The following is an 18,567-nucleotide window of genomic DNA, read 5'->3' on the forward strand; positions in this document are numbered from 1 at the left end:
CTTAATTGTTTCTCTATCGATGTTTACTTGGTCTGCTATGTTTTCACAGTCAGCCGTTGATTTTGACGAACAATTCAACAAATGTTTGCAATGTTTTTATCAGTTCTGCTTCTTATTGGCCTCCCTGACCTCTCTTCATCAGTGATACATTCTCTCCCCTCAGAAAAATGTTTAATCCATTTGTACACTGCCGTTTTCTTCACGGCATTATCCCTATAAACTTGGACTAACTTGTTCCTGATTTCACTTTCATTCTTGCCAAGTTTAACAAGAAATTTAATGTTTGTTCATTGCACTAATTCAAGCTCCGACATTTTCGCGACGGCACACAAAAACATGCAACAACAATAATGAACGCCACTCAGCAAAACAGAGCCACACATTGACACAAACACAGCTGTGAGACACTGATATATCAAGGTTATGAAACCTTACCGAGCTGTTTATACAGTGCTGTCAACGTAAGAGCACGGTGGCAAGTTCGCAAACTTAATTGTCAGACCTCATATTTACTAGGGATTACAAATACAATTAATTATGAAACTGTTATATCACCCCATATTGTAGCATCTTCCACTCATCTAAAGCAAGGGTTCACGTTACATAATCTTCAAACGCCTGGGAAAATAACCAGCTATTTAAGGCAAGGCAAAACAACAGATAGTAAACATAGTAAAAACCAATAGGCCCATTTAGTCTGCCCAGCAGAGATTTTATATGTGCGACACTAATATTTTTCTTTGTATTTCCATTTACAAGGTGTTTGTTTGGTTTTTTTTCAGTTATGGAGACCTCCCCTTGCCATGTCATCACCCTTTTGTGGGATGTGCAGGGGAATATAAATGTCCCCTGTGGCATGTGAACTGGGTAATTGCCTCTCCCTAAGAGGACTGATTAGAAGGTTATCTTGGCTACTGTTAGAGAGGACTGACCAAGAGAGATGTTTTGGAGAGTAAAAGATTTGTGGTACAGTTTTGTGTACTTTTGGAGTTGAACCAGTTCCTGAAGGAAGGGAGAACCCCAGGTTCTGGAAGGGCTGGGTTCTAAATTTTTGCCTGTGATACTAGTCCACAGTTCGATAGAAGAGTTTGAAGATTTTTTAATATCTTGACTACTATTGAGTCTATTTGGAGTCATTTGTGAGTGGATTATATTTTTTGAACAAGAGGTCTTGTCACCTTCCAACCCTTGTTCATGCTGGAATTGCAAAGAGACTACCCTACCCTCCAAGGGTACTCACAATAAATTAGCTTTAAATTTAGCTAAGACAGAAACTGTAGTAATTCAAAACAGGGAAATAATTGTTGTACTTCCCTCAGTTAAAATTAGAGATGTGGAGGTTCAAATTCTTGCTCATGCCCATTATAATTGACTCTAAATTATTCATATCTTACCAGATCAAGGCTTGCTCAGATCTGGTTTTTACAAGCTGCAACTATTACGTTGTATTAAGTCTTTGTTGCATCATGCTAATTTTCTCATGGTGTGCAGGCCTTGATTTTACCAACAATAGATTATTGTAGTGTAATCTATCTTGGCCTGCCTTTTCCCACTGTTAAAGCCCTCCAGCTTTGGCAGAATGCCACTGCTCATTTGATCTCTGGTTATAACATCAGGTCTCATATCTCACCAATATTATCTGAGCTTCAATGGTTGCCTCTGCAATGGAGGATAAAGTACAAAACTGCTATATTGTTGCGACCATCGCTGCTCGACGTCTCCACTCCGCCCTCCTCACCTCTTTGGCGACTCCCTCTTGCTAAAGTGGAAGGTTGGCCGCCGCGGCGTCTCTCTGCTGTCTTCCTCTGGTGTCCCCGGAGCGGCTCGATGCTGCGGTCCACCATGATTCACAAGGGCCTTAGGGCGCGCGCAGGGCGTGGCCCCAACTGATGTACCAGCAGTGGCGCGAACCTCAGGGGCGTCCTCCTGAGATGACATCATCAGTATATAAGGTCTTAGAAATCGCTAACTAATCGAGTTAGCAAGGGTTACTCTACCTAAGCTACTCTGCCTCCTCGGACTTACCAGGGGTACCCGTTCCTCGGGGGCCTCGCTCTCTCTTTGTTTTTCAGGTCACAATCTGGAACCAGCACTCGCTCCTCGAGGGCCCACGTTCCTGGACTGGTTGCTGAATACTCTTTCTGCCTGGAAGTCATCGCTGCCTACTACACCAGTGAGTTATCTTCTCTCTCTCAGAGCTTTCCCTGGAACCAGGTACTCGCTCCTCGAGGGCCTAACATATTCCAACACCTGGACTACTTCTAGAGACTGTTGTGTGAGTGTTACCATCAAGGTTCTATTCCTGAACTCTGCATACCCTGCCTACTCACTATATTCAGTTTCTCTACAGCTCAGTTATCCAGGATCTCTGTTCCAGTTCCTGACGGACTAAAGCCCCGTCGGGCACTTCCAGCTCACTACTGCCACCTCTGGTGGTTCAATATACTGTTTAATAAAAGAACTAGTGTGTGTCTGTCTCTATACTCTGAGCCTGACCGGAGGTCCCTCTCGGGATCTTCCCCCGGGGGCGTGGTCATCTGCCACCGGCCCAAGGATCCACCCACAACTACCTTAAACACCAACATATATTGACTCATAAGCTTTTAACTTTGGATACATTGTCTTGGTCCAATGCTATACTCCAGATCTACAACCTCAGTAGGGCGTTGTGTTCCTTGCAGAGACGTTTACTTAACATTCCTTCAGTATGTCATGCTAGACTGGTCGACACTAGAGAGCGGACATTTTCTGTTGCTGCCCCAGGTCTCTGGAATATCCAAGAGCTGCAACAAGGACTGTCATAAAACATTTTTAAAATGATCAAATCATTTTTTCTTCACCTGACACTTTTATAGGCCAGTCTCTTGCTTTTAAATTCTGGCAGTAACATCTCTGGTGCTGGCCTTGGCATATCCTGATAATCCTTTTCAGCTTGCATGGAGGATTTGTCATGTATTTGTTTTTTTAATGTTCTGAGATTTGTTATCTGTTTTATATTGTGTGTGCTAACTTGTACACTGCCTGGGGACTTTAGTGAGGTTGACTTATAAATAAAAAATGCATATTCAATGGGAAGGGATCACGGAAGTGGATGCTGAAGTAGGGGTGAGAAGAACATTTAGGAGTATGATGGATAAAGAGACAATGGTTTTTCTGACTGATCTTTTCAATGTTCCTAATTTTTTCTATATGGGTTTGGATTTTGATTTTCAAACTGAAGTAAATCTTTATGTAGAATACCATTACTGGATTCTGTGATTTCGAGTAGAGAGCATGACTTTTTTTTATTCCCCCGCCCCCCCCGAGGATTCCCTTTCCCAGTGACTAGATTAAATGGAGTGATGCTTAATCAAGACAACCACATCTATGACCACACCAAGTAACCAGGAGGTTAAGCCTCCCCACTGCCAGATAGACCCTGGCTTTGTAGCTCCTCAGTTTCAGCTAGCGAGCCAGCTTGGGGGTCCTGCTACATAAGCATCTACCGAAAGTAGATGAACATTCCCACATGAAACCCAAACTACTGCTCTGTGCAGGTTACTCCATGCCTTGAAGAAAGCACAATGCAGCCATATTACTGCTGCCCCGAGCTGCAACTATCACTCAGTGAAGGTTGCCTTTGTGAAGTCTGTCAATATCCTTGTCATCACCACCATCTCTGGGAAGGAATAATTCCTGACAATGTTCCTGAATTTACCCCTTCTACAGCTTCCTTTTCATTGAAAAAACTTTGCTTCCTGTGCAGTAATACCTTTCAGTATTTAAATGTCTGAATCATATCCCCTACTTCGCCTCTCTTCAAAGTTATACATATTAAGCTCCTTCAGTCTGATCTCATAGAGCTTTTGGTACAAACCCTGCACCATTTTGGTTGCCCTTCTTTGGACTATCTTTAGTCTTTACCCTTTCTGAGATACAGCCTCCAAAACAGAACACAGTACTCCAGGTACAGTACTCCACAGTACCTCACCAATGACCTGTGAAGAGGCATTATTACCTCTCTATTGCTTATGCCTCTCCCTATTTAATCTGATAACAAGTGTAGATCCCTTGGTAGCTTGTTCCAAACAGCTGAAACCAAACATAAAAGGCCCTTTATCTGCTCCTATTCAGCTTCGGTTCTTTCAATGGGTAGATTGACAAAAGAGTATCATGTGCTGATCTCAAGACTCATAAGGACACATATATTACTAAATCTTCCTGAAGATAACTAGGGCTCATATTATATAGACATTTGAAGGCTAAGCTTTGAATACAACTCTGAAATGGACTAGTAGCCAATGTAATCACCTTAATACAGGCATGGTATAGTTGTTATGCTCAGGCTTGTGGACCCTTGGCCGACGAGAGGGTGGTATACCTTTCGGAGGGTCCGAGGCTCTCTTGTCAGGTGGCGAGGCAGAACAGGAGGCAGGACCAGCTGACCCTTGGCACTGGAGGCTGAGGCAAACACGGAGGCGATGAAGAGGCGAGATGAGGCACTGTGTCTTCACCACTGGTGGTCTGCGGTCCCCCCGGGAGGAGCCCATAGGAACCCAACCGCTGGGACTTAGGTGGACCTAGGGAGGTCAGGGTAACAGTGCAAGGGCCAACTGGAGCTTCGCCCTGGAAGCCCGCGGTCCCACCAGGAGGAGCCCATAGGGACCCGGGCTGCTGGGACTTAGGCGGGCCCTTGGAGACGGTTGTCTTGGAGGTCCTAGGTCGAGTGCCAGAGGGTCGTCGCTCACCAGTCCGAAGTCGTACGCCAGAGAATCACCATTTGCCAATCCAAAGTCAGGAACCAGAGAATCACCTTAAGCCAATCCGAAGTCAGGAACCAGAGAATCACCGTAAGCCAATCCAAAGTCAGGAACCAGGAAGACAAAGCAGGAACCAGAAGCCAAGCTCGAGGAACTCACCGAAGCAAGCAGACTGGACAAAGCTCACAGGAGATGTTGCCAAGTCACTGGATGAGCAGAGGAAGCTGCCTTTTATACTTCCTCTGCCCTGGCTGGTAGAGAACAGGTGAGGTCATTTAAAGAGATGGGTCCCTTTAATTCTGTGGAGGGGGCATGGCCTAGTGCTCAAGCATGGCGGCGGCCATTTTGGATTTCCCCCGCGGAGGGGAGACGCCGCTGGGGAGAAGCAGGACAGCTTCCCCTGCAACGGGCAGCGCCGGAGGCCGCGTGGGCGCGATGGCCCGAGTCCCTGTACCACATACTTGTAAGAAAGTGGGCAGCTGTATTTTGGATCAGTTGTCTTTCTGTGGTAATCCCAAGTAAACAATGTTGCACTAATCAACCCTAGAAACCACTGAGGCCTGAATTAAAACTGCTAAATTTGTTTGATCCAAAAAGCACAACTCAAAAGGCTTGTAAACAAAATTAAGATATTCTTTGATAGAGCTACAATATGGGAAGACAAGGTTAATCTAGAGACTATAACACCCCTAGACTCTACCTTCACTGGGAGGATGACATTTTCCAGCATCAGTGAGGGATGTAGGATAAGAGGGTAGTTTTTTCCCAGCATATAGTATCTCTATTTTTGATGGGTTCATTATATGTTTGTTTTCCCTCATCATTAGTTTAATGGTCTCTAAGGACTTTTTCACTTCTCTAAATTGCAATTCCTTATTTTCATAATAAACTATCTGTAAAAGTATGAACTTGTATACCTGCAGATCTCATTACATCAATCAATGGCTTTAAATGCATGTTAAAAAGCACTGAGGATAGTATGGATCCTTGAGGACTGTCACACGGTTCTTTAAAAACAATTTAAATCAATGTAGGGACCTCTTCGGTTTCCACTTAACCCTAGATCCTGACCCTTGAGTTGTCATCCCTACATCACACTACCCTGAAGATACCTGAAGTATTAAAATCTCAATCCAGAAGGGAGAGTTAGGAGATAGAGGTATGTGGCAGTGTGGTGTTTGGTTTGAGAGAATAAGGTGTGCCTTCTCGGTTTTAAGTCCAGCCTAGAATAGAGAGAAGAGAGGCACTGCCTTGTCAGCTTCTGGTACAGGACTGGCAGGGGGATTGAAGAAAAGGATTTTGCTGTTTTCTTTAGGTTTTGATATTTTTGACCTGGAATTCATGGAGGTTGTTTCCCCCTACTCAGGAGGACAGACGGGAGCTGCATACCATTTTCCACAAGCAAGAAGAGGTTACAGTGACCATTAATTTGAAGAAAGTTTCCCTGTAGTTTTTCCATCTGAAAGGAAAGGAAGATATTTTTCTGCCACCCTTCATTTTCCCAGGGCTGGAAGGTTTTAAGAACTGTTTCTAGCCAAAGGCATTTCCTCCAGGAAGGTCTGCCTGCAGCTTAGGAGAGAAAGGTCTGAGAGGAGAGAAGAACATCTGGATACCCCCAAAGAAGTTTCCACCCCAGAGACATAGGACACAGCCAGGTTGGAGAGCAGGAGAACATATAGACCTCAGGTACTGTGAGGAACAGGGATTGTTACACCTAGGACAATCTAGCCACTGTAGGACACTAATCTATTCACTCCATAGAGGATAAGAAAGTCTCAAAGCTCTAAACTGAAGGACACCTCCGCAGAGGTAAAGAGACCAAAAAGCTATTCTCTTGGGCATCAGTGAAACTTGGATGCAACTGGTCACAGTGGATTTATTCACCCTAATTATTTTGCAATGAATCATATTAAACTTTTATTTTAATACCCATCCTGTGAGTCAGGCCTGGTTTATTGATGTTCCTACCTCAAAGAGTACACTCACACACACACACATTCACAACCATGGTTCCACCCCTGCCCTTGACCTTGAAGGTTATCCTCCCCACCCCCATCCCCACACAGAATGAACCCACCCTTGGGGGACAAGAAGAGGGGGAATGAAATAATGAATGTAGTGCTGAGATTCAAATATTTTATGGCCCTTTGGGATCCATCACATCCATGAAAAAAGGGTTACACAAAGCGAGAACAAGTCCTTCCATACCCTGCTAGGTGACTCACAAGAATATTGTAGTCAATGGTGTCAAAAGCCGATGTTATGTGAAGAAGAATCTGCACGGACTCTAGGTCTTTTTCTGATCCAAGTAATAGGTCATTCAGCAAAAATGTTAAAATAGTCTTGGTGCTATGGCCGTTCCTGAATCCAGACTGCTACTATGCATTAGTCTCTGATCATCTTGTAGTAGGTCCCCCATTTGATTAGTTAAACAGCATCCATTGGTGCTACGGGTCCAGGTCAAAGTTTGGACTGAGGGAAAGCTATCTTCCTGAGTCCATGGTGTGGTCAGTCACAACTGCAGTCAAAGGCTCACACTCTAGTTCGATGATCACCATCAAGTGCAAGAGAGTCCAGTGCGAGAGAAAGGAAGCCAAAAGTATCAAACTGGGTAAAAAGAAATACTCACACCACACCACTCAACCAGTGCACTGAGATGAGGAAAAACCAAGCAAGAGTCCAAAGTGGTGTTCAAAATAATCCATTTACTGCAACTTAATTAGAAGAATCCTGGCCAAAATCTCAAAAATAAAAAATAACATCAAAAAGATTATTACAATGAAAGCAATGTTTTCCTTGTACATTTTAGGTTTTCTCAACACTCTCCCCTCTCTTGCACCTTCATCCATAGCGAAAAAAAATACCCTCCCATTGCAAGGTAAAATAACTAGAATGCAGCTCCAGCATAGGTTGGAAAAATTATCCCCAAGAACAATTTTAGGAAAATCCCAAACTTGGTCAAAACTATTAAAATGTAATCCAACTGCAAAATTCTTCAAGTCTCTTGAGTTCTTCTCTCAAAAGCCTCAATACTTATCTTCACCCATGCTGTTCACTGAATGCCTGGGCGAAAAGATCTTTTGATACAGCCTTTTGGGATTCTGGTGGGATGCCCTTCCCTCTGGACTGATCAATCTTCTTCAGAAAATCTTCTCAAAAGCAATAATACTCCTTCAAGCCAATGGACTCCCTGAGATGAGGCCAAGACTCTCCAGTGCTCCTTCTCCAATCTCCTTCCACCCACTCTCTATTCAATCACCTTTCCACTGAACACTGAGCATGCTCATGGGAATATTTATATCCCACACAAGCCTTCCCCCCAAAAAAGTGGGGGTTATGGCAAGGAGGCCTAGATATCAAAAAACCCCTTCTACTGCCCATAATTGGAAACCTATTAGTGACTGGGCAAACCCCATCAGAATCTGTATACCTGTAGAACTGTCTAAGCACTGCACATTCAATTAACTTTAAGAGGAAGGGAATAACATGTAGGGCCCCACTGGGATCCCTACAAAGGTATAGCCTTGAAGGATTATGCATTTAGAAGAGGAGAGAGGAATGCACTGAGGATATGCAGCACATACAGTTTTTTTTTCGATTTTATTGTTTTGGATGCTAAGGAAGATCATTTTTTGGTTTGTTTAATATTTTATTTTCAATTTGCTTCATTTCCCAAACTGATGAAAGAAACAACATTAAAAAGTAAAAGAAAAAAAGGGCCTTCCTCAGACCGTCCAAACTCATCCCACCCTCTGCCCCCCTACAAAATCTCAAGGCCAAAGCCTATCCAACTGAGCCTCTCTAGGCCTTGTTGGGGCCCTCTAGCCCCTCCAACCCCTTCCTGCCTCATCAGAAAATTGCTGGGGCCTTTACCACTCTTTCCCCCTGAAATGTTTTCCAGGGCTAGGGACCTCCTTCATGGCACTCACTTACTCCCTTTCGTAGGGTCCGCAGGATAAAAAGGGCAGGATCAATGCCCACTTGCTTCTATCCTGCTGACCAGAGATTTAAAAATGGCATTGTCAGTCTTGACGATGATGGCGAAGTGATATCACTGGTGTTGCCATCATATGGTCATACAACATAATGACACCAGCCACACCTGAGACAGGCGCCAAAGTGATGTCACTTCAGTGATGACATGAGGACTGTCAGTGCCATTTTAAATCTCCAGTCAGCAAGTGGACATTGCACCTGCCCTTTTCATCTCACAGATCCCAGAAAAGGGGATTAGTGAAGTCCAGAAAGGAGGTCCCCAGCCCTGAAAAACATTTCTGGGGAGACAAGAGGGGGCTGGGAGGGTTCTGGCTGGGCCTGGATCAGGGATGGGAGAGGGTCAGAGGGGATTTGGGAGGTACCAGGCAGGCTTGGGGCCGAGGCTTTCTTGGGGGATTGGAAAGGGTGTTGGAGGGTCTCAGAGAAGCCCTTTATTGTTTTTCCAAAATTGAAACAAAAATACCTGAAATTTTTGGGGTATTTTCATGCAAGGCCATTTTCATTTTGGATGTGCTATTCATTTAAAACAAATGTACATTCCTAGATTGCACCATGTCTGCTACAGCACCCCTACATGAGGCTTTTGCTATGGGCAGATCCTCTTGGTATAAAAGCAGGGGCCCTCTTGTAATCTATATGGGTTTTGAGTTTGTTTTGAGAAGGAATGAGTTTTTCTGTCCACAGTTTTACCTAGATACAGAGTCACAAGTTTACAGATGTCAGTACCTGGATGCATATTTTCAGAGAGACTGATGGAAAATGCCATTTTTCATGTTTGAATGATTTCCTCAGTAAAGTTATGTGAAACACAAGTGTCATGTTTAGCATCATCATTGTTATTTATGAAGGAACTAATGCCTAGGGCCCAGGAAGTGATCCTCCCTCCTCTTCCCCAACAAAGGACCCTACACCGAGGAAGAGAGATGAAAGACATTGTGGAACCATAGATGTAGCCCTGGTATTTAAAGTTTATCCTGTGTCTTACTGAAGAGTCCCCTAATATAGGGGCTACGTGTATAGTTTTATGTACCTGTTCATTACTTCCAGGAACATAACATTTTTTATTTAAAAGATTAAAGCTGTCTGCTATACAAAATTAGGGACCATGGAAAGGCCTGCCTCTCTCCCTCTCTGTCTATTCCCAAGGAGCCATGGGGGAAGACCTCGTTACCATAAGAAGCAGGTGACATTTACTTCTGAAAACTTAATCAGACCTTCATTTTAAATTTCTATTTTATTTTCCCCAATAATTCATCAGTGTTTACTATAACCAAAAGAAACAGGAGAAAAGGAGTCATTTTCCACTGATGTTCAGCTATTTTCTTTGTTATAATAAACACTGATACATTTCCAGGGAAAATAAAATATAAACTGAAAACGAAGGCTCCAATCTATACTAAAATTAAGTTATTGTCATATGATCATGAAGACTGATAGCATTAGCCCATTAACTTGTGTAGTTAATATGTCATAGTAGCCTCATAGAGACACCAAATTCAGACACTCGCTTCACAGTGTTATATGAAATAAACATTCGTTTTCTTTATTTCTACAGAATGCCCATCAATCAACTTTTTTAAATCCAGCTGACGTTCGTCAAGTTGTAGCTGGGACAAATGTTTCCCAGATGTGGAAGAATGATCTCCAACCTATGTTAATAGAGAGATATTCAGGATCACCAGGAAACTATGCTGTGCGAAAGGTAAGATTTCAGAGATCCTAACAAAATCAGGCATAGGAATGCCAAACTGATATGGCATGCACATAGGGGCGGATTTTCAGAGCCCTGCTCGCCTAAATCCGCCCAAAACCGGGCGGATTTAGGCGAGCAGGGCCCTGCGCGCCGGTGAGCCTATTTTACATAGGCCTACTGGCGCGCGCAGAGCCCAGGGACTCGCGTAAGTCCCAGGGTTCTCCGAGGGGGGCGTGTCGGGGGCGGGCCTGGTCGTCGCGGCGTTTAGGGGGCGTGTCGGCAGCGTTTTGGGGGTGGGTACGGGGCGTGGCTACGGGCCGGGGCGGTCCGGGGGCGTGGCCGTGCCCTCCGTACCCGCCCCCAGGTCGCGTCCCGGCGCGCAACAGGCCCGCTGGCGCGCGGGGATTTACTTCTCCCTCCGGGAGGCGTAAATCCCCGGGGAAAGGTAAGGGGGGGTGTAGACAGGGCCGGGCGGGCGGGTTAGGTAGAGGAAGGGAGGGGAAGGTGAGGGGAGGGCGTTAGAGGATTCCCTCCAAGGCCGCTCCGATTTCGGAGCGGCCTTGGAGGGAACGGGGGTAGGCTGCGCGGCTCGGCGCGCGCCGGCTATACAAAATCAATAGCCTTGCGCGCGCCGATCCAGGTTTTTAGCAGATACGCGCGGCTCCGCGCGTATCTACTAAAATCCCGCGTACTTTTGTTGGCGCCTGGAGCGCCAACAAAAGTACGCCAACGCGCCTTGTTTGAAAATCTACCCCAATGTGTGAAAAATCCCATGACTCAAAGCCTAACTTTGGTACTGATGCTTTAGCGCTTCCCTATGTCAAAATAAAACAGTGTGTGTTCTTCAGTCACTGGTAATACATGTACACAGTCAGGATAAGACTGGAGGATAGCAAATGTAACCCCCATATTTAAAAAGGGCTCCAGGGGCGATCCGGGAAACTACAGACCGGTTAGCCTTTCAGTGCCAGGAAAAATAGTGAAAAGTGTTCTAAACATCAAAATCAAAGAACATATAGAAAGACATGATTTAATGGAACAAAGTCAGCATGGCTTTACCCAGGGCAAGTCTTGCCTCACAAATCTGCTTCACTTTTTTGAAGGAGTTAATAAACATGTGGATAAAGGTGAACCGGGTAGATATAGTGTACTTGGATTTTCAGAAGGCGTTTGACAAAGTTCCTCATGAGAGGCTTCTAGGAAAAGTAAAAAGTCATGGGATAGGTGGCGATGTCCTTTCGTGGATTGCAAACTGGCTAAAAGACAGGAAACAGAGAGTAGGATTAAATGGACAATTTTCTCAGTGGAAGCGAGTGGGCAGTAGAGTGCCTCAGGGATCTGTATTAGGACCCTTACTTTTCAATATATTTATAAATGATCTGGAAAGAAATACGATGAGTAAGATAATCAAATTTGCAGATGACACAAATTGTTCAGAGTAGTTAAATCACAAGCAGATTGTGATAAATTGCAGGAAGACCTTGTAAGACTGGAAAATTGGGCATCCAAATGGCAGATGAAATTTAATGTGGATAAGTGCAAGGTGATGCATATAGGGAAAAATAACCCATGCTATAATTACACAATGTTGGGTTCCATATTAGGTGCAACAACCCAAGAAAGAGATCTAGGTGTCATAGTGGATAACACATTGAAATCATCGATTCAGTGTGCTGCGGCAGTCAAAAAAGCAAACAGAATGTTGGGAATTATTAGAAAGGGAATGGTGAATAAAACGGAAAATGTCATAATGCCTCTGTATCGCTCCATGGTGAGACCGCACCTTGAATAATGTGTACAATTCTGGTTGCCACATCTCAAAAAAGATATAATTGCGATGGAGAAGGTACAGAGAAGGGCTACCAAAATGATAAGGGGAATGGAACAGCTCCCCTATGAGGAAAGACTAAAGAGGTTAGGACTTTTCAGCTTGGAGAAGAGACGACTGAGGGGGGGATATGATAGAGATGTTTAAAATCATGAGAGGTCTAGAATGGGTAGATGTGAATTGGTTATTTACTCTTTTGGATAGTAGAAAGACTAGGGGCACTCCATGAAGTTAGCATGGGGCACATTTAAAACTAATCGGAGAAAGTTCTTTTTTACTCAACTCACAATTAAACTCTGGAATTTGTTGCCAGAGGATGTGGTTAGTGCAGTTAGTATAGCTGTGTTTAAAAAAGGATTGGATAAGTTTTTGGAGAAGAAGTCCATAACCTGCTATTAAGTTCACTTAGAGAATAGCCACTGCCATTAGCATTGGTTACATGGAATAGACTTAGTTTTTGGGTACTTGCCAGGTTCTTATGGCCTAGATTGGCCACTGTTGGAAACAGGATGCTGGGCTTGATGGACCCTTGGTCTGACCCAGTATGGCATTTTCTTATGTTCTTATATGGAGATACATAGAATGAGATGAAACCAGGACTGAACCATGGAGGGAAAAAATGTCCCTCCATCTAGTTTTACTACATGGCATATTTAGCTGCTGAAAAAGTAAGTGGCCCCTTGATATGTTCCTGGAGGAGGGCTGGCAGGGGGGGAGGGGGAAGGGATTTAGCTGCCTAGTTCTGATTTTTAGGGTTAGGCAACTAGGTTTAGCTGTCAACACATGGCACTCAGAGGTAAGCTCAGATCTAGGCTGGTTTGCAACCGCAGGTTTGTATCGCTGAAAGCAAGCCTTCAGTTGCAATCTAGGAGGTAGATTTTAAAAGCCCAGAGTGTGCATCAATTAGGGGATGCGCACATAAGTCAGGCTTACATACGCCAAACGAATTTTAAAAGCTGCCCAAATGTATGCTTATCTGCTGCTGTGTGCACATCTCACTCGATTTCAAAAAGGGGCATGGTCTGGGCAGGGCATCTGTGTTTTGGAGCATGGCCAAGAGATGGTCCTCTGCCACATAACTTTACTTCTGCTATTAGAGGAAGTGTAACTGTTAAAAAAAAAACAGCCATTCCCTGTACGTACCCGGATCAGTCCAGACAGTGGGTTGAGCCTCCTGTCCAGCAGAGGGAGACAGAGAAAAACTGAAAAGGTATCCTATATCAGGACAGTGCTCACCCTGCGTCCCTTCAGTATTTCTCTGTCTCCCAGTAGAGGCAGGCAGTTGAACCTGCGGTTCCCAAGCTTTCTCTGTTTTCCACACTATGGTGATTTCTTTCTCCTTCTGATTGTTTCCAGGATCAAGCAAGTATTGATTAATTTCTATATAAAAAAAAAAAAATAAAATTTAAAGGAAATCAAACTTCTTGTCTATGTGAGACAGCTCTGTCTCACAGCTCTTTCAGGGTCCCAGGGGGGATTTTCCCCTTGAGTACTCAGCCTGGGACCCTTCTTCCCAGTGACCACTTGCCTAGCTTAAAGGGGTGATACTGGTGGTCCAGTCACCCCCCCTTTTCGCGCCTGCCTCAGGTCTTTTAGCAGAGAGGCTCCCATTCCTCTGCTCGTTTCTTTGAAAAAAAGAAAAAAGACCATCGGAGGCACAGCTTATCCACGTTTTTCATTGCAGGCTCCAGCAAGGTAAGCAGCCAGGGAAGTATTTAATGGTGATCGAGTCCCTCTCTTCACCCGTGTGTGTCTGAGCACTGTGTAAAAAAAATTAAAAAATCATTTTTTCTTTTTTGATCAGCTGCAATCCAGGACCCCTGTCCACCTGAATCGCCACGTTTTTGGCCGATTTCTTCATGTTTTTTGAGCTGTTTTTCCCCCCCCCACCATTCCGCAGCCATCTGGTGTATCATAGCATGTGGGGAATCGGCAGCGCGGCTTTCTAGGACTGGGATTTGCTCAAGATGCCTTCCAGGGCGGAGGGCAGCTCTTTTTCAGGGTCTGCAGCAACAGCCAAGCCTTGCGAGGCTCAAAAACGTCAGGCTCCGCAGGAGCTCAGAGCTGATCCTTTCTCCCTCAGTGCAGTGATGGCAGCCATCTTAAGCACATGTGCTACAGCTCAGGCAAGGGCTGTGGGGGAGGGGGAGCTTCCTCCAGGATTGTATCCAGACCCTGCAACTCCTGATGAGAATGCAGATCAGGATCAGGTTTTTTTTACAGGAGGACCCTGCTTTTCAGGACATCAGGATGTTGATTCTGATTCCTTTTCTTTAGATTTTGTCCTCCTTATGCATAAAGCATTTTGGCTACCAGGTCTCTGCAAGGTGTGCCTTGCCAGTCAGACCTACGCAGGGACTGTCCCCCAAGGTAGCCAAACGTGCTGATGTTCCCGCGTCTCTAAGGGCCGCAAGGTTAAAAGGCGCGGTGGTTTCAAGAGGGTCTGCCGCTCCGGATGTGCCGGGCAGTGCGGCAGCAGGTGCAGGAGCCTCTCCTCCCCCTCCCGTGGGGGGGGGGGGGGGTGGTCATGGATGAGGAGCAAGGGAAACAAGCTTCTTTGGAGGGTGATGACCCTCAGGTGGTACGACTGTTCCAGAGGGAGAAGTTGGAACCCCTCATTCCTGCAGTCCTGGCAGAGCTCGGGGTTCGATCTCCACAGTCTATAGCAGTCTCATGCAGCGGGCAAGCCTCAGGTGGGTTCGACAATTACTCAGCACCCGGGACCTCCCGTCTGCAGAGGCGGACCAGGCAGAAAGGCTGGAAGGCGCGATTGCGTATGGCGCTGATGCTCTCTATGATCTCCTCAGGGTGCAAGCCAGAGCTATGGTCTCAGCGGTGTCAGCCAGGCAATTGGGCTGCAGACTCCTCTTCTAAATCGCAGTTGGGCACTCTACCCTTCAAGGGTAAGTTACTTTTTGGCGAGGACCTGGACCAGCTTATCAAATCCTTGGGTGACAACAAGGTTCATAAGCTACCGGAGGACCGCCCCAAGCAGTCCAGATCTTTTTTTTCCGTCACGCTCTCGTTTCTGGGGGCAGCACAGGTACAACAAGCCGTGTGGAGCTTTTCAATGAAATACCTCCACTAGGTCTCCAGCATGGTCTCACTCCTTTCGGGGCAGACGGCCCTGCCGAGACAGTACCCATCAAGGCACCGCCGCAAAGTCTTCACAATGAGATAAAGCCGGCCTCATTCCTCCGTTCCAGACTTAGGTGGTCGGCTGTCCCTATTTCTTGAGGAATGGGCCAAAATTATTTCGGATCAGTGGGTCCTCGAAGTAATCGAAAGAGGCTACGCATTAGAGTTTGCTTGGGATGTCCCGGACCTCTACTTGATCTCTCCCTGCGAAACCCGGAAGTGCCCAGTGGTGTGCCAGACTCTCGACAGGCTTCAAGCGCTCAGTGCCATACTCCCGGTCCCTCTCCAGGAACAGGGATCCAGCCAGTATTCCATCTACTTCGTCGACCCCCAAAAAGGATGGCTCCTTTTGACCGATCATCAACAAGGTTCTCAAGGTTCCCCATTGTCAGATGGAGACCCTGAGGGCGGTCATAGCGGCGGTTCGTACAAGGGAATTCCTTGCCTCTTTCGACCTGATGGAGACCTACCTTCACATCCCGATCCGCCAGGAACACCAGAGATTTCTTCTTCTCAACATCCTGGGATGACATTTTCAGTTTCGAGCACTCCCATTCAGTCTCGCCACCGTGCCACGCACATTTACCAAGATTATGGTGGTAGTGGTGGCCTTCCTCCGGCGGGAGGGAGTCCTAGTCCACCCATACCTGGACGACTGGATCATTCGGGCAAAGTCGGAGGACCTGTGTGTGATAGCAGTCAACCGGGTCTTGTCAGTTCTCACATCCCTCGGGTGAATAGTCAATTTCTCAAAGAGCAACCTCAAGCCCTCTCAAGTCCTTGAATTCTTAGGAGCACGCTTCGACACTCATGTGGGCAAAGGTTCTGTTACCCGAGGCCCGTGCACTCAAGCTCATGGGTCAAGTCCAACATCTATTATCTCTCACGGTCCCCACGGCCTGGGATTATCTCCAGTTTCTGGGCACTATGGCTTCATCTATAGATTTGGTTCCCTGGGCCTTTGCACATATGCGTCCTTTGCAGAAAGCTTTGCTATCCCGTTGGAAGCCGGTCTCAGAGGACTTTCGGACACCCTTACTACTTTCCAATGTTACCATTGACAGCATGCAGTGGTGGATCCCTCTCGCCCACCTGTTGAAGGGGATGCCCTTGCAGACACCTCAGTAGATTGTTGTGACAACATATGCCAGCCTCTCCGGCTGGGGAGTGCTGTGTCAGAATCAGTCTACCCAAGGACAATGGACCCCAATCCAGTCTCAGTGGCACATTAATCATCTGGAGACCCGAGCGGTCAGTCTGACTCGCAAGACCTTTCTGCCCTTGATCCATCACATAGCTGTGCGAGTCCTCAGACAATTCCACCACAGTAGCTTACATCAATTGCCAGGGGGCACCAGGAGTTGTCCGGTTACCCTGGAAGCTAGCAAGCTGCTAGCCTGGGCGGAGCGCCATCTGGAACGGCTAGCAGCCTCCCACATTGCGGGGAAGGAGAACACTCAAGCCGACTTCCTGAGTCATCAGCATCTAGACCCCGGAGAGTGGGAGTTGTCCGGAGAGGCAATGGATTTGATCGTGCACAAGTAGGGGGTCCCTCACTTAGCCCTGATGGCTACTCTGAGCAATGCAAAGGCCCCCAGATTCTTCAGCCGCAGAAGAAAGCACGGCTCGGAAGGAGTGGATGCACTGGTCCTACCCTGGCCTCACGACGTCCTCCTTTACGTGTTCCCACCTTGGCCTCTGGTGGGAAAGGTACTCAGAAGAATAGAACTCCACAGGTGGCGGTCGTCCTCATGGTGCCGGAGTGGCCTCAGAGACCATGGTTCACAGATCTGGTGTACCTCGCTAAGGACGATCCTCTCTACCTTGGCCATCTGCCAAACCTGCTCCAACATGGTCCAGTATTTTTCGATCAGGCGGATCGCTTTTGTCTAGCGGCCTGGCTTTTGAGCGGTGGCGAATAAGGAAGAAGGGTTATAAGGAGGAGGTTATCACCACTCTGTTGCGGACCCGTAAGACTTCTACCTCTCTGGCTTATATTCGGGTATGGAGAGCGTTTGAGACTATGTGCGCTGAGTAGGGAGTTCTGGCGCATAAGGCTTTGGGGTCCCAGGTTCTCTCCTTCCTGCAGAATGGTCTCTCCAAAGATTTGTCTTTCAATTCCTTGCGGGTACAGGTTGCAGCGCTCAGTTCCCTCCCTGGGCGGGTCATTGGTTATGCATTGGCAACCCATCCGGATGTCATTCGGTTCCTCAGAGGGACTAAGCACTTGAACCCGCCTGTCTGGGCTACTTGACCATCGTGGAGCCTTAACTCGGTTCTCCGCGTTCTTTGCGAGGCGCCCTTTGAACCCCTTCGGCAACCCACACTTAAGGATCTGTCTTTCTGGTCTCTATTTGCGCAGCTAGGAGAGTGTCCGAGTTCCAAGCCCTGTCTTGTAGGGAGCCTTTCCTTCACTTTTCTGATTCAGGTGTTTCTCTCAAAACAGTCCCATCCTTCCTGCCAAAGGTTGTGTCCTCCTTTCATGTAAATCAGTCAGTGGAGCTCCCTATTTTTTCTCCAGAGGACATTGCAAACACGCCTGGCGCAGATCTACGGCGCCTTGATGTGAAGAGGGTCCTACTGCAATATTTGCAGGTGACGAATGAGTTTCGAGTCTCTGATCATCTCTTTGTCTTATGGAGTGGGCCAAGTAAAGGAATAAGGCTTCTAAAGCTACTATCGCTCACTAGCTAAAAGAGGCGATTGCGTTGGCGTATATTTGTCGGGCGGTCTGTTCCAGAGGGCTTAAAAGCTCACTCTTTACGTTCTCAGGCTACCTCTTGGGCGGAGAGTCAGTCAGTCTCGCCGCAAGAAATCTGCAGAGCAGCTTCTTGGGGAAATCTCTACATACCTTTACGCGTCATTATTGCCTCGATGTTCAGGCGCCAGTCTTGGGCTCTTTTGGCAGATAGGTACTTCGAGCGGGACTGTCTCGGACCCACCCTGTTTAGGGAAGCTTTGGTACATCCCACTGTCTGGACTGATCCGGGTACGTACAGGGAAAGGAAAATTGGTTCTTACCTGCTAATTTTCGTTCATGTAGTACCACGGATCCGTCCAGACTCCCGCCCTGACTTCATCTACATTGTTACATCCGCTCTGAGTTTTTCTTTCACAGGTTCTTTTTGGGATTCTCTACTTCCTATTTGAGTTTTAAGACACTGTAAGTTCAG

General features: G+C 46.5%; 1 protein-coding gene across 1 annotated transcript in view; it reads left to right on the plus strand.

Moving 5' to 3' along the window:
* Positions 1 to 18,567, plus strand: part of QPCT (glutaminyl-peptide cyclotransferase) — a 116,008-nt gene that overhangs the window by 22,436 nt on the left and 75,005 nt on the right. Inside the window, exon 2 of the mRNA XM_029594100.1 lies at positions 10,291 to 10,437. Within this exon, the coding sequence (XP_029449960.1) occupies positions 10,291 to 10,437 (147 nt within the window). The remainder of the gene's footprint in view (positions 1 to 10,290; positions 10,438 to 18,567) is intronic.

This window comes from Rhinatrema bivittatum, chromosome 3 (genome assembly GCF_901001135.1).
Source record: "Rhinatrema bivittatum chromosome 3, aRhiBiv1.1, whole genome shotgun sequence".
Lineage (NCBI taxonomy): Eukaryota > Metazoa > Chordata > Amphibia > Gymnophiona > Rhinatrematidae > Rhinatrema > Rhinatrema bivittatum.